The 15,318-nt window shown below is 37.4% G+C and overlaps 2 protein-coding genes across 3 annotated transcripts in view; one reads left to right on the forward strand and one right to left on the reverse strand.

Moving 5' to 3' along the window:
• LOC127966454 (ryanodine receptor 1-like) overlaps positions 1-10,361 on the forward strand; it is a 47,725-nt gene extending 37,364 nt beyond the window's left edge. For both annotated transcript variants that reach the window (XM_052567424.1, XM_052567423.1), the window contains 21 exons: positions 2,564-2,644; positions 2,899-2,987; positions 3,090-3,218; positions 3,329-3,433; positions 4,521-4,602; positions 4,692-5,974; positions 6,074-6,144; positions 6,259-6,427; positions 6,541-6,627; positions 6,768-7,040; positions 7,183-7,313; positions 7,517-7,559; positions 7,648-7,784; positions 7,890-7,950; positions 8,059-8,205; positions 8,284-8,418; positions 8,545-8,701; positions 8,843-8,907; positions 9,007-9,107; positions 9,186-9,237; positions 9,316-10,361. In XM_052567424.1, coding sequence (XP_052423384.1) covers positions 2,564-2,644; positions 2,899-2,987; positions 3,090-3,218; positions 3,329-3,433; positions 4,521-4,602; positions 4,692-5,974; positions 6,074-6,144; positions 6,259-6,427; positions 6,541-6,627; positions 6,768-7,040; positions 7,183-7,313; positions 7,517-7,559; positions 7,648-7,784; positions 7,890-7,950; positions 8,059-8,205; positions 8,284-8,418; positions 8,545-8,701; positions 8,843-8,907; positions 9,007-9,107; positions 9,186-9,237; positions 9,316-9,411 — 3,494 coding nt within the window. In that variant the 3' untranslated portion in view covers positions 9,412-10,361. The remainder of the gene's footprint in view (positions 1-2,563; positions 2,645-2,898; positions 2,988-3,089; positions 3,219-3,328; positions 3,434-4,520; positions 4,603-4,691; positions 5,975-6,073; positions 6,145-6,258; positions 6,428-6,540; positions 6,628-6,767; positions 7,041-7,182; positions 7,314-7,516; positions 7,560-7,647; positions 7,785-7,889; positions 7,951-8,058; positions 8,206-8,283; positions 8,419-8,544; positions 8,702-8,842; positions 8,908-9,006; positions 9,108-9,185; positions 9,238-9,315) is intronic.
• Positions 9,754-15,241, reverse strand: il2rga (interleukin 2 receptor, gamma a). The gene is made up of 8 exons (XM_052567426.1): positions 15,075-15,241; positions 14,250-14,331; positions 13,994-14,166; positions 13,770-13,906; positions 12,667-12,835; positions 11,319-11,415; positions 11,103-11,199; positions 9,754-10,996 (listed from the first exon to the last, which is right to left on the reverse strand). Exons 1-8 carry the CDS (start codon positions 15,145-15,147, stop codon positions 10,748-10,750), a joined length of 1,077 nt encoding a protein of 358 aa, XP_052423386.1. The 5' UTR covers positions 15,148-15,241; the 3' UTR covers positions 9,754-10,747.
• Between the last annotated feature and the right edge of the window lie 77 nt (positions 15,242-15,318).

Genomic DNA, 15,318 nt, shown 5'->3' on the forward strand with positions numbered 1-15,318 from the left:
GATTGACACGGAAATGCAGTCATTTCACAATAAATGTATACTAATTAAAGCCTACTGTGTTTCATACGGAACACATGGGTTTTGGCTAGATTTAAAACAAGAAAAAGAGCAACTAGAGAAACAAGGCAACATTATACATGCACTTTTATAGAGGCAAAAAAACAAAGTTATTTAAGATCCATTGGATTGCGTGTAATAAAGATTTAAATGCAAAAGGCCCGAGAGTTGACTGTTTCTGTCAGTGGTGAGTTTTAATTTGAAATGTTTGTGATAACCTAACAAGAAAAGTAGGCTCATGTTGTGTTTAAATGTGTTGCAGCTTGTTTCAGCAACTTGTTATAAAAACCTAGCAGTCAAACGCATGAGTAATATGTTGTTTATATTTGAATCTAAATATGTCTATGAAAGATTGTTACTGTACTGTGATGAAAGAATATCACAATGCTGAAAAAGCTTTTTTAATTTCTTTTTTTTTTTTTTTTACATGATTTGATAGCAACATAATGGACAAATGTTGTATTTTGTGGCTTAAACAGCCGCATCAGCAGCAACTGCAAACGCATCCTGTGTGAAAGCACAATGTGTCTGTGCTGCTTCAGCACCACATACATAACGCACTCGGACTGCATAAGCACTGCAGACGGAGTATATGTGAAACAGGCGTTAGTGTTGAAGCAGACATTTCAGGTTTTGTGAACCTAGGAGAGGAGGTAATTCTGACTTTCCTATGACAATCTGGCGCTTCTGAATCAGCTACTGGAAGTTTTGTTATAAGTTTAAGTATTTGCTATTGAATGTTCAAATGCAGAGTTTTACTCATCACGTATGTGTGTGGATGCATGCTGTAAGAGAGAGAGAGAGAGAGTGAGACAGAGTCACACAGTGCAGTCAGCTGTCGTCAGTGTCTTGTATACTGCAAACACATACGAGCTTCATCACTGTGTCTGTCACGTGACTTTGTCTCTCTTTCGGGCTTGAACTGAAGGTAAAACTAAGGACATTATTAACTGTCTTTACATTTATTTTGAAAGATGAAGCTCACAGTCATGGAAAGGGGTGTTACACTTCCGACGAGTGCTTGCAGTGTTCAGCCAATCACAATGCACTGGGTCAGTTGGCCAATCAGTGCAGACAGAGCTTGTCAGAAGGAGGGACTTTGTAGAAAACTATGCATTTGAGAGAGGCAGGGCATAGAGGACCCACAATAATGTTCAGCATTTGAAAAACGAATGCGTTTTTTGAACATTAAAGCATGTCAACCTATTCTGTTACTCCAAATACACCAAATAACGATCTTTAGAAAAGCATCATATGACCCCTTTAATAAATTTAGTTTTCACAGTGAAAAAGGTCTTAGCATTCATATGATGGCACTAAAATGAGAATTTTTGTTTTGTTCCTAACAAATACATATAACTTACCAGATCCTGCCATTCATTGGTTATGAATTAAACCATAAATGATCTAACTCTCTCTTGGCTTCACCATTTTTGCACCTAATGTTACCCTATATGCCCTCCTATATTTACCCCAGCTGAGACATTGATTTGAGGTCACAATTAATCCAGTAACCAGCCATTTTCAAAAACGGTAAGTTATGTTAGGACGCAGCATTTTAGCGGTGCAGTTTAACATCGTGAATTTTCTATGCAACAAATTCACTTGAAGTTATTTGCAAAAACATCATTCTATGCTGAAGGGCTTTTGAGTGAATGTGATTTTCATGATTTTAGCATTGATTATTGACCTCCTCCTTACCTACCCAAACACAGCTGAGGTTTAGGATTGCAGTAGGTCTGTCCCGCACGCTAAAGTTTTGTCTGTTTCTCGTCTGCTTCATGTTGTAATTAATCACCCTCTGTGTTTGAACCACAGTATATGTGATTATATATCAGTGTTCTTATATCTGTGTTCATATATGTACATTATTGTGTATGTGTAAAGTTGATGTGTATGTGTTGTGTTACTTGGGTAAAGTGATTCTGTAATGTGTTTAATTTTATGCTTGTATAATTCAGTCTAAGTCACTTCAGTCTAAGAACGAGTGATTACGCAAACAGCTGTCTCTTTCCACTCCCTAGTGCACAATGAAGTGAATTGTTCAATTCTGTCATTTTGTATAATTTTTTTTGTGCATTGTTATTGTAGCTTTTAAAAAGAGTGGTACTATTAAGAAATATTAGTTTGTAGATTTCTGGTGCTTCTCAAGGATTTATTAACATAAGTGAATATAGTGAGCAGCCTATGCTCACTGGTGCTCTCTAGGATTTCGGTGGGACAAATTGGTAAGCATATGTAATACTGAACTGGGCAGTGGAAAAAAAAAACTAAATTTCTTGCTTATGTCTTACAAAAAGGGAAGAAAATATTGCAGTTTTCACTAACATTATAACATGAGAAATTTGAGGTAGTTTTTCTCTAAGCTCTTTAATCAGCTGCTCTCTTCCACTTACTTTCTCTTTTCAGTTCTAATCAGATTGCTGCTACACTAAACCTGTGATCAGTGTCACAACATGTTCATCTAGATGTAATGTGTTGCTGCATATTTCTTTCCTTCACATAGGCGAGAAGGTCATGGCTGACGATGAGTTCACTTGTGACCTCTTTCGCTTTCTGCAGCTCCTCTGTGAGGGTCACAACAATGGTGGGTCCTTAAACAGAGTGTACAGTCAAATATAGTGCGCACGAACAAAATGTACTGTGATTTATTGCAGTTTCAATTTCTTGAAATGAGTCTTGGATTTAAACACTATCATATTGTTCAAAACCTATATAATGTTGTTTTTTTTACTGTTAAACACAAAAAGTGAATTTGAAGAGGCAAGTTTCAAGAGTTTAGGGAATGTCATTGTTATACAGATTTAATGTTTAACCATCTGTGAGTTCACTTCACTTTAGACTTCCAGAACTACCTGAGAACACAGACAGGCAGCACCACCACCATCAATGTCATTATCTGTACAGTGGATTACCTGCTTAGACTACAGGTGAAGTCTTTTTACCCCTCAAAAACTGACTAGTTCAGACAAAGTTAAGCACTCTCAGTAAGTACACTTATTGCTTTGTTGGTGTTTATTTTCTCTTTCCAGGAGTCTATCAGTGATTTCTACTGGTATTATTCAGGGAAAGACATAATAGATGAACCAGGCAAGAGGAACTTCTCTAAAGCAATGACTGTGGCCAAGCAGGTGTTCAACAGCCTTACTGAGTATATCCAGGTACATTACATTGACATTCCTAATATAATATAACAATACAATTTTCTCCAAAATCATATACTTATTATATTGCTGTCCTGTCATGTATTTAAGTTGTCCTCCTGTTTCAGGGTCCCTGCACAGGAAACCAGCAGTCTCTGACCCACAGTCGCCTGTGGGATGCTGTGGTGGGCTTCCTGCACGTGTTTGCCCATATGATGATGAAACTGGCTCAGGTAACCCATCTGAACTTGATTCCTCTGTTGATCTACATTTTTTGTGTGTTTATTTTATCTGAATCACACTTTTCTCTAGTAGCAAATGTGTTTAATTTCTACTAAGAGGGATTATGGTTTACTTAAGTGGCTAATAGAAAGTGCATGTTAATAAAACTTTAGTAGTTGCTTATGTATTGTAGAACTGTTTTTAATAATTATATTACATGCTGAATTGAAGAACATGTTACATTCCTTTTTCAAACTTAAAATGACTAGTATGTTGGAATGTAATATTGTTTTTACTCTCAATGTTTTACTGATTAATTAAACTGTTTTTCATACACCGTATGCAGGGAAGAGTATGTATCACTCTTTTTATCTATTGAAGTGATTGTATTTGAGTTTTTCCCTTTATGTTCCAGATTCCCAAATCCAGGTTTTTTGAACCCAGTAGGCCTTTTTTGACACAAAATATAACTTTACTCTTCATTTAACATGCCAATTTCTGAACTTTCCAACAGTTCTGCAAAAAAAAAAAAAAAAAAAAAAAATCTGGCAAGTATGCAAACAAGTGGGTCAAACAGCCTGAGAAAATGGATGGCAGTTAACATTACCCAGAAAAACCATGTGTTTTCAACTTCATGTGAATTTGCTGTATTAAAAAGTTTAGCCTCTTCTACACTTCTGCCTTTGGTGTGTTGTTTGATTATTATAATTTTTTCTCAATCTCTTGTGTATGTGTATGGAGTGTTTCTCTTCCTAGTAATTAACACCTGTTATTGTTACTGCATGCAATAACCTGCATTTAAACGTTAATTTTTTTTAACATTTTCCTGAACCAATCTGATAAGGTAACATTTCTTGTAAAGATGCTGATGTAATTGTTTAGTGACCGTACCCTTATACAGTAAGTTATACCCTCACAATTTCTTTTTTGCATTTTTCCCTTTTTTTAAATAAATTATATATATATATATATATATATATATATATATATATAAATTATTATTCTTTTTTTTTTTTTTTTTACAAAAGCTGCTGATTTAGATTATATATGTTATGGTACAGTGTATATTATACAGAATGTCATTGTGTTTTCTTGAAGGATTCCAGTCAGATTGGTCTTCTAAAAGAGTTGTTGGACCTTCAGAAAGATATGGTGGTCATGTTATTGTCTCTGCTTGAGGGTATGAATAAAATATTGATTTTATTTCATCATCAGTTTCACATCATTCAGTCTAGACCTGATTAGCCTGTATGTCTCTATATTTGTCAGGTAATGTTGTAAATGGCACCATTGCTCGCCAAATGGTGGACATGCTAGTGGAGTCCTCCAGCAATGTCGAAATGATTCTCAAATTCTTTGACATGTTCCTCAAGCTGAAGGACATTGTTGCATCTGATGCATTCCGCGACTATGTGACAGACCAAAGAGGTTTGATATCCAAGAAGGATTTCCAGAAAGCCATGGACAGCCAGAAACAGTACACACCTGCGGAGATCCAATTTCTGTTGTCCTGCTCTGAGGCAGATGAGAATGAGATGATTCATTACGAGGAGTTCGCCAGTCGGTTCCAAGAGCCAGCAAAAGACATTGGCTTTAACATAGCAGTGCTGCTAACCAACCTCTCTGAACATGTTCCTCATGATACCAGGTTGCAGAATTTCCTTGAACAAGCGGAGAGCGTTCTAAACTATTTCCGCCCATTCTTGGGTCGTATCGAGATAATGGGCGCCAGCAGGAAGATCGAGAGGATCTACTTTGAGATCAGTGAGGTGAATCGTAAGCAATGGGAAATGCCTCAAGTCAAAGAGTCCAAGCGGCAGTTCATATTTGACGTGGTCAACGAAGGTGGCGAATCAGAGAAGATGGAACTTTTTGTCAACTTCTGTGAGGACACCATCTTTGAGATGAACATCGCTTCACAGATTTCAGAGCAGGATGAGGAGGAGAAAGAAGAGGACGATGAGGAGGAACCCGGAGGAGGAGATGAAGAGGGAGGTGGGGAGGAGGGCCAGCCAGAATCAAGCTCTGCTTTTTCCGAATTCATCCAAAGCATAATGAATTTCTTGGGCATGTTTACCTTTAGGAATATTCGCAGACAGTACCGTAGGCTCAGAAAGATGACCATCAAGGAAATTGTGGTCAAGCTTGCTACCTTCCTATGGACAATCCTCATGGGCATCCTCTATTTCATTTACAGTGTGTGTAAAGGTTTCTTCATGCTCATCTGGCAGACACTTTTTGGAGGTGGTTTAGTTGAAGGGGCCAAGAACATCACTGTGACGGAATTGCTGGCCAGTATGCCTGATCCCACGCAGGATGAGGTGCATGGAGACCTACCGGGAGAACCAAGGGGTGGAGAAGAGCAGGATACAGGAGGGATAACAGACTCAATGGAAGTAGGAGGAGGAGAGGAGGAGGATGAGGACATCCAAGAAAAAGACGGTGGGAAGATTCCTGGTATTGATACACCAGGTGGACTTGGAGATATGGGTGACACGACCCCTGTGGAACCGCCAACTCCAGAGGGCACTCCATTACTGAAAAGGAAAATGGTATGGTGTTTATTTAGCTGGATTTCCTGTGTTCCTTCACCAGTCTTCTACACAAATTTGTATTTGTCATGTTGTTTATTTTTTTTATTTATGCTGCAGCAACCAGAAGAAGCAGGACCTGAACAATCTCCTGCTATTGAAGAACTTCCTCCTGAGCCTGAGAAGGCAGAGTGAGTGACTCCCAAATGAAGGGAAAACAGGATATTGTAGTGTTTCTGTTCGATTTTTTGGTTGTTTTTGTAGCCGTATTTACAAATTCAGTGACCATCTTCCATGTGTAACAGCACTGAGAATGGAGAGAAGGCTGAGAAGGAAGCAGAAGTCAAGTCTGAAGCCACAACAGAAGAACCAAAACCTGAGAAAGCAGCTAAAGCAAAAAAGGAAAAGAAATCAGTCAAAAGAGCAGGATTTGAGCTCTGGAATGAGTTGGATGTTCAAAGAAATAAATTCATGGTAGGAAATAAAAAATTCTTCTAAATTGGAGTTGAAACTTTGAGTTTTATTTCCAGGTTTAGTTACGTTTATACGGGTTTTAATTTGCTGTTAATCTCCACTTCAATCTACAGAACTGCTTGTCCCGTAACTTCTACAACCTTCGTTTCCTGGCTTTGTTCATCGCCTTTGCCCTAAACTTCATTCTTCTCTTCTACAAGGTTGGATTTTTACACTGTTTTACTGATTCAATGTTTAATTTAAAATGGCATGCCTCACAATAATTGTACTTTTTAAATGCACATGGAGATAAAAATAAAATCTGTTACTGTTAAGGCTCCATTTTTTTTTAATACTCCAGGTATCTGATACTCCTCCGATTGCTGATGAGTTTGATGGCTCAGGTATGTTTGAAGGCTCTGGGCTGTTTGAAGGCTCTGGACTGTTTGAAGGCTCTGGGGAAGACTTTGAGGGCTCTGCTGGACAGGATGGAGGTGGTGATGATGATGAGGAAGGTCCTGTGTATTTTTTCCTGGAAGAGAGTACCGGATACATGCAGCCCACTATGTACTGCCTGTCAATTGTGCATACCATCATTGCTTTCTTATCTATCATTGGATACAACTGCCTCAAGGTTTGAACCATTAGATTTTACATTTTAGCACTTGAACTTGTGTCATTATCAGTCTTGTTTCAGGTTGTTTTAATTAATTCTGAATATGTGCTATCAATTATTTGTGCTATCAATAATTTATCCAGATGTTGTGGTCTGTTAGATTCCACTGGTCATCTTTAAGAGAGAGAAAGAGCTGGCAAGAAAGCTGGAATTCGATGGGCTTTACATCACAGAACAGCCGGAGGACGATGACATCAAAGGTCAATGGGACAGATTGGTACTAAACACACCGTAAGTGTGGAGATCTATCTGGTTGACTAAAATGAAAGTTGAGCTAGATTCTGTTTTGTGGTCAAACTGGTTTTTTCACATATGTGGTCTCTAATTTATGTCTCCTTGATAGACTAGTAAGTGTTCATTAGAAGACCTAGCCATTTTTATTCATAGTTTTCTTTGGTAAAAATTGTTATTAAAACTCTTTATCATTGTTTTAGCTCCTTTCCCACCAACTACTGGGACAAATTTGTTAAGCGAAAGGTAAACCGATATTCTTCCTGTTCATTGGTGTGTAGGCTTAAAATCTGTGCATTTATGAAGCCATGTTGTTCTTGTTTCCTTTGGCAAGGTTCTGGATAAATATGGAGACATTTATGGTCGTGAGCGAATCGCAGAGCTGCTGGGAATGGATCTGGCATCGCTGGATGTCAGCAAACAACAGACAGACAAGAAACCCGAAGAGCCAGACAACTCTATGCTTGCATGGTATTAAAAGTACATTACAAGTGACATTTTAAGATATTACATATAGGTCATGTGTTGTTTTTTTGCCACTAGTGGCAAAGTATTAGATTTTCTTTCCATTTTCAGGCTCACTTCCATTGACATCAAGTATCAGATCTGGAAATTTGGAGTTGTGTTTACAGACAATGTAAGTCTTAATTTATTTCAGGTATTAAAATCTACTGTATTTTATAAAATCGCAGACTTTGCCAAGCACAGTTCTAGTCAAGTGTACTAAAGTGTTCTTCATTTACAGACTTTCCTCTACCTGGTGTGGTACACCGTTATGTCACTTCTTGGACATTACAACAATTTCTTCTTTGCTTGTCACCTGCTGGACATCGCAATGGGTGTCAAGACCCTGCGAACAATTCTGTCCTCGGTCACACACAATGGAAAACAGGTACAGTCAGTACAACAAATCCAACTGGTTCTGAAAATCTGCACTTATACACCGGTTGACTCTGTTGGGTTGTTTCAGCTGATGATGACTGTGGGTTTGCTGGCTGTGGTTGTGTACCTCTACACTGTGGTGGCCTTCAACTTCTTTAGGAAGTTCTACAATAAGAGTGAGGATGAGGATGAGCCGGACATGAAGTGTGATGACATGATGACGGTTGGTCACTGTGTCATACATTATTAGTGTTACATTTTATTTTATTATTCTTCTCTAATAGCACATTTTGTTGGTAACACCTGCTGTATAATCCAACAAATCTCTCTCTTTTTTTTTTCTTCACAGTGTTATCTGTTCCACATGTACGTGGGTGTGCGGGCAGGTGGAGGCATAGGAGACGAGATTGAGGACCCAGCAGGGGATGAGTATGAACTCTATCGGGTGGTTTTTGACATCACCTTCTTCTTCTTTGTCATCGTCATCCTGCTAGCCATCATTCAAGGTTAGACTCGTGTTTTTATTCAACTGCGCCAAGCAAATTTGCATTAAACCTTACATTTCGTAGATGTATAACTGGTTTTGAGATTTCGTTTTCATTAGATTGAAAACATTAAACTGCAAGTCACTGTGTTTGTTTGCACAGGTCTGATCATTGATGCTTTTGGTGAGCTGAGAGACCAGCAAGAGCAGGTCAAAGAAGACATGGAGGTACGAAGATCTCTACCGTTTGATAAAAAAATTAAGATTAAGATTAAGTTTATATTCTTATTGATGTGTCTGAATATACACTTTGCATTGCTTCTTCAGACCAAATGCTTTATATGTGGTATTGGGAGTGATTACTTCGATACAACGCCACATGGCTTTGAGACACATACGCTTGAAGAACACAACCTGGCCAATTACATGTGAGCAATTCACTTTTCTGATGTTATGCAATCTCTCCATTTTTGGACAAACAAAAGTAATGTTTCTCTCTTCACTAGGTTCTTCCTGATGTACTTAATCAACAAGGATGAAACTGAGCACACTGGGCAGGCAAGCCATGTCAAAATGTTCCTAACTGCTAAACATGAAAAGCGATCTAAATATAACAGACATGTGTATGTGTGACAGGAATCATACGTGTGGAAGATGTACCAGGAGAGATGCTGGGATTTCTTCCCTGCCGGAGACTGCTTCAGGAAACAATATGAAGACCAGCTTGGATAAAGCTTTTCTGTTTTGTACAGTACGTAGCTTTTAACAAAGCTAGTATGATATTTGTGACAATCCATGATTTATGTAAAATTATACATAGAAATATAGGCTTGCACAAGACCAGAGAATAATAATAATAATATACACTCAGAATGCACTCTATTTATGCATAGTAAGTGTTTTTGGGTCATTTTACAGTATCTGCTCATATGTTAATGTGCCTAAGACCTATTCTAATGATTCTTTAGCATGTCAAAATATTTATTTCAAAATTTTAAGCATCCCACTTCAAGATCAGCTCAAAATATACTGTGAAAAATGTTATCAAAATATCTTGGTCATCACAGACTCCTCACAGATCCAATCTTTTTATTCAGATTGTAAAAGCATTACATTCTTGAAGCATCACATTTGTCTTTAAACATATAATCATTTTAAAATGGCAAGTTCACATTCTCATAAGTATGCTGAATGTTAAAAAATTACACACAGACAGAGTACTACAGACGAGCAAAATTCTAAAAGTGCAAAAATAAAGCCTCAAGAAAACACACAATGAATAAACAGTTAACCAAGATACATTTGCTATCAATGTTGTATAATGTTAAGTTTTAAGGTGCCTTTTTAGGGCCTTTTGCAATACGATATGAAAAAGTTTTGGAGCTAGGTCTAGTCGAAGTGAAACTTCTTCAACTACATTACAGATTGCCAGCAGCATGATTCACAAATATCAGTCAGCTAAATAATCAGATAATACTGGGTTGCTAGGTGATGGGATTTTCCCGAGAAGTACACAAATCAGATTCTAGAATTTACATAGTACTAAGTATATATGTTATCACAGACACATTTTACACTGTCACAATTTTTACAATGGTCACTGCTTGCAAAGAAAAGCCTTGCTTCGGGAGACCCTACAGAAATCTCATCTACATTACTGTGGAAAACCGCAAACATAATATTGTGAGTAAAAAATATACTTTTGACACAAATAAAAACGACACATGACCACTATGCTGCTACTCAGCCTGACTTAATACAAGAAAGAAAGAAAAAATCCAGACTATATAAAACACAAAAAGGATCAAAATTAACCCTGCTTTAACATAAGAAAACAAATCAAATGTTTATCATTGCTTGTTCCAAGTTGATTATTTAAGTGCAAAAATGTATTTTCAAAATAACAAAACAGGATTTTACTTGGTTTCACCATATAACATATGCATCACCCCTTTTTGAGGTGTAAGTATTTTCTCTTTTCTTTTCAGGATTTTAGTTTCAAAACTAAATGTCAAAGACACTCATTTCTAAACTCTCGACTTTAATAACTTCCGATTAAGGTGAAGATTTAGACTGGATTATCCACTTGCGACAGATCTTGGGGTTGTATGGTTTCAGAAGACCCAGGTATGGTGGAGGCTGATGAGTAGCTATGCATGCACTGGTAATCTGATGACAGGTCTGTTGGGTTTGAGAGGATGCTTTCGCTGTCAGTGCTGGACTGGGACACTGTCCTGTACTCGCGCACAGGACAGGCACGCTCCGTGAAATTGGGTTTGAAGCCATTCTCCAGATCTTTGGGCATGGACAGCCATTTCTGCATGACAAAAAAGATTGAATCACACATTCCCTCTTTACAACTGTGGGTTAAAGAACAAATTCAAGCATGGTATATGGCTGATAAAATAAAAACTGTCACTTACCTCAACATTGCCATCATAATTGTCAAACAGGGCTGCAAGGTATTTGCTTACATTTCGTCCTGCATTTGGTACCACTGGTATTAAAATTATTCTTAGCCTAAGAAAAGTTAAATATTAAATTAGCATAAACAAAACATTATTGCAGCATTAAAAGATAAAGTTTTCAGTGGAAAATTAAAATGTGTATTTAAAAATGGTTAAAAAACAGATTCCAACCTCTCGCTATGGACGAGCAAGCAGGACAGTATGATGAGAATAACTGTGGCTCCTGCTGTACACAGCACCAGTGACATCACAGACATGGGGAAACCCCCTGGGGAAAAGAGTTTCCTTTAAAGCCACTGCTGTAGTTTTAAGAAGTTTTTTTATTTTTTATTTAACCCAAACCTTTGCAAACAAATGACATTTATGGTTTAGTACAGTTTAACTGACAGCAGGTCGGTAACACTACCCACACTTGTGGCCTTTGCCACTTGAGACTCTGCACTTGATAGGAAGATTGGCCAGCAGATATGAAACATTTGAATTTTCAGTGCCATTTATGCACTTCCTTGTAGTATTTGAGGCATTTTTTATGTCCATTTTGTTAAACGTTTACATCATTATAACAAGATTCACGATTGCTAAATTGTGTCATCTGTTACATAGGCACTACTGAATAGACATTCTGAAGTACTTTATATATTTTTAACCCTATATAGATCATAATGCAAGTCAAAAAGTGGGCAAGTGCAAAGACTGCAAGTGTGGGTATTGGTACAGGCCTTGGCCCTTGTGCACCCTATTTCGCATCGAGTAAGTAAGTCAGTCAGTTTCTTTGAATATACTTTATCTAGTTGTAGGTAAATCGGTAAATATTAGTTTTTAATATTTAGCATTGTAACAGGAAGGATTGACACACATATTATGTAAAAAAAAAAAGGAATATATTAGGATTATTTAATTCTGTCATAGTGAAGTTAGAGTAAGAGACTAACGTTACGCCTTTAATCACTGAGCAGTCTCATTAGACCTAACTTAGTATGTAATGTATATTAATAATCCAACGTGAAACTGGTTGTGGAAAGAAAGAAAAAAAATGGTTGTGGAAAGATTTTATATGACAAATTCCTCGCTTTCAACATGTAAATCGATCATAATAATAATAATAAAAAAAGAATAATAATAAAAAAAACATTCAGTCTGGTAAAGCATCACTGAATATGCTGCAGTGCGATGCGAGTGTGAGAGGCTGAGAGCGCGCAAAGGGAAGGTGTCACAGCACGGTCGGTCACGCTATATTTTCGCGTTAGATGTAATGCGCTTGCAGCTGTGACTTTGTCTGCATCTTTTTGTCTTTTTAAATCGCAACACACTAGGCAGACAGGGGCGTCGGACTGGGAGTAAAACCAGTACTGATTACCAGGGCCCCAAAGGAGGAGAGGGCCCTTGAAAAGTCTGGAATATATATTTTCAGGGTGGGGGGCCATTAGGACTGCCTATGCATAGGGCCTGGGATCTTGTGCAGCGCCCCTGTAGGCAGATAAAGCACTAGGAGACTTGTAAAACGGATAAGATACGTTACCTGAAGTGTCGTTGGTCTTTAAAGATCCCCAGTAGACAGGCTCACTCCAGTCGCTCCAAAACTTGGACTCTCCGCAGGATGACTCTATTCGAGCCCTGACCTGGAACTCATAGCGTTTTTTTGCAGGGAAAGGCAAACTGAAAGTAGTCCTTCTGCTTGGAGTGGTGTTCTAGGGAAGAGAGATGTAAACTTTGTCATTTGGTGTTTGATTGTGAGACGTCCGCAAGTTGAGAATGAATTACAATGACAATTTGTACAACATGGTCCTTGAAATTGATTAGTTGTCAAGCACTGGGACTTTCTCTTTTATCACAGCAAACACTTTAACATTTAATAAGCAGTTCCAACCAGATATAACATATGTAGTAACCATTATTATTATTATTATTTAAATACTAATTGCTCTGTTATTATTTTTGGAATTTCTACTGAACGTACTCTGCATGATACGTTATTTAGCCGATAGGTGGCGACAAATTTGTATCTTTTTCAACAATGATTACTACAGGAAAGAAACAAGCGACATTTTCTTATAAATGAGTCATTGAATAATTCACCCAGTCAGTGGTGGACTGGCCATCTGGAGCACAGGGATTTTTCCCGGTGGGCCATTGTACAATGTAGGCCAGCCTATTGAGTATTTATATGGGGTTTACTGTTCACAGAAGCTGAGTGGCACACCACTTGAATGAGGGAATTTAGTGTAACAATAGTCAAAATACCAAAAAAAAAACTTGTCAGGCATATTTAGATCAAGAACCATTAGAGGACATTCAAGTACTATTTAAGGATCACAATGCAAAATCAATCAATTGAATTTTAAAAGCACTTTAGTTGCATTCGATATGCTCTCTGTGTATATAAAACCACTTTTGTAAATTTATTTTGATGTGATTTCAGCATCAGTGCATGTTTCTTATATCATTAATCCATTATAGGCTATATTCAATTTAAATTAAATTTATGCATTTATCATACTTACAGTGCATTCAGGCTAATATTCTTTACCTATAACATTATCATATGAAATGAATACCTATACAATGTCCATGCGTTTCAAATGTGGCCAATCAAAGTTTAGTTTCACAGAACAAATTTCATACCTTCCATGGATTGTTGTCTGTCCTGTGACGAACTTCACTCTCAATGCAGCTGTCGTTCTTTGAATTATTCCAGTACAGCCATAGTTCAGTGTCTTTTTTCTCCATCACGGACAGGTTGAACGGAGGGTTAAGCTTCACTGATTACCAACACAATAAGTAAAGTTTTAATTCAACAACCGGTCAATTATTGTCAAGTCATAATAAACATGAATCATTTCTAATACCATATTCTTTGAGCATATGTTTCTGCTCTGTCACCAAACTGCCATTGTCACTGTACAGCCATGTAATTAAGTCATTAAACCGTTGTGGTTTTATGTAGGGGAACTTGCAGACCGTGTTAACACCATCAATCCTTAGATACTCTGGACAGTCCAAAATTTCCTTATGAGTAAACCTGAGAAAGAAAACACATACTGTTGTCAGCTCTGAAACCTTGATCCAAAATTGCAGGTTTTCTATTTTGTTCAACATACGTACATGCTCTTGAAAATGTAACGGTGCTCATGCTCAGTCCATGTGCAATTAACATAGTCCAGATTTATGATAAGACAGTTAATTTCTGGGTGAAGAAGAGAAAAACAATATAGTTAAAACTTAAATGCACTTTATGTAATCATGTTATATATAAATGGCACAGTATTGCAGCTTGTAGGCTGTCAGTAGAGGATGCTCAGCCTGTGAGGACTGGAAAGAAACGTACACAGACAGGAAATATGTACATTTTCAGTCAAAATTATAGATTTATACTTTCTTACTGATTAAAATTAAATCATAGCTTTACATGAGAATTTTTTGAACATTTTGATAGTCTTTCTATGGAAAAACTGAACTGAAAGTGTTGTAGGCTCAAGTTGTGTCAAAACTGTCTTTGGTTGCGTGTACGCATCATGGCCACAGAGAAGCCATTTTGGAAAGCAAGCATCTGAATATTGTCAACTGTTCAGACGACAGGTTGCTGAAAAATTTCACAATTTCCTGAAGAATATGTAAAGGTCACATCTGCTGATGAAATAATTGCCATCAGGAGACATTTTTAGGCCTTATATATGTTAACAAATTAGATATTTTCATCTTAACTGTTGTACAACCGCATACTTCCGTAGTTTTAAAGAGCATAATAAAACCACGAAAAGGGGAAAAAATGAATACAAATCCAACAAACCCTACCCTGTTTTGTTTAATAGTTTAGAAATTACTTCTGTAATCCTTTTGTATTTTAATACCAGGTATGATGTGTTTTGTAAAGGCAACATAATGTAAAATCTAAATAATTACAAAATAGTGCAGCTGTAAAATACTCACTTGGTTGGGATGACGCAGAAAATGCAAAGGAAGGAATGTTCCCAAGGAAGAGACTAACTAAAAGAAATATCATCTTGGACAGGGTCACATAACGCACTTGTTGTTTAGGTCTGTTTCTGTCTTCCTTGTTCAAACCTATATGTATCTGCTCTGTGTGGGCTGACGTTTGCGTGTGAGATTTCCTGTTCAAAGAACCCACATTCTGCTGATTGCCTGTTATGAAAATAACTGAAAGCTACGTTTG

Source organism: Carassius gibelio, chromosome B10 (genome assembly GCF_023724105.1).
Source record: "Carassius gibelio isolate Cgi1373 ecotype wild population from Czech Republic chromosome B10, carGib1.2-hapl.c, whole genome shotgun sequence".
NCBI lineage: Eukaryota > Metazoa > Chordata > Actinopteri > Cypriniformes > Cyprinidae > Carassius > Carassius gibelio.

Coding starts and splice junctions, on each gene's coding strand:
- il2rga (XM_052567426.1), bottom strand. CDS start 15,147: ATGATATTTCTTTTAGTTAGTCTCTTCCTTGGGAACATTCCTTCCTTT. Junction 12,836..13,769: donor CAGACAACAATCCATGGAAG/GTATGAAATTTG, acceptor TCTCTTCCCTAG/AACACCACTCCAAGCAGAAG. Junction 11,200..11,318: donor TTGCTCGTCCATAGCGAGAG/GTTGGAATCTGT, acceptor AACTTTTCTTAG/GCTAAGAATAATTTTAATAC.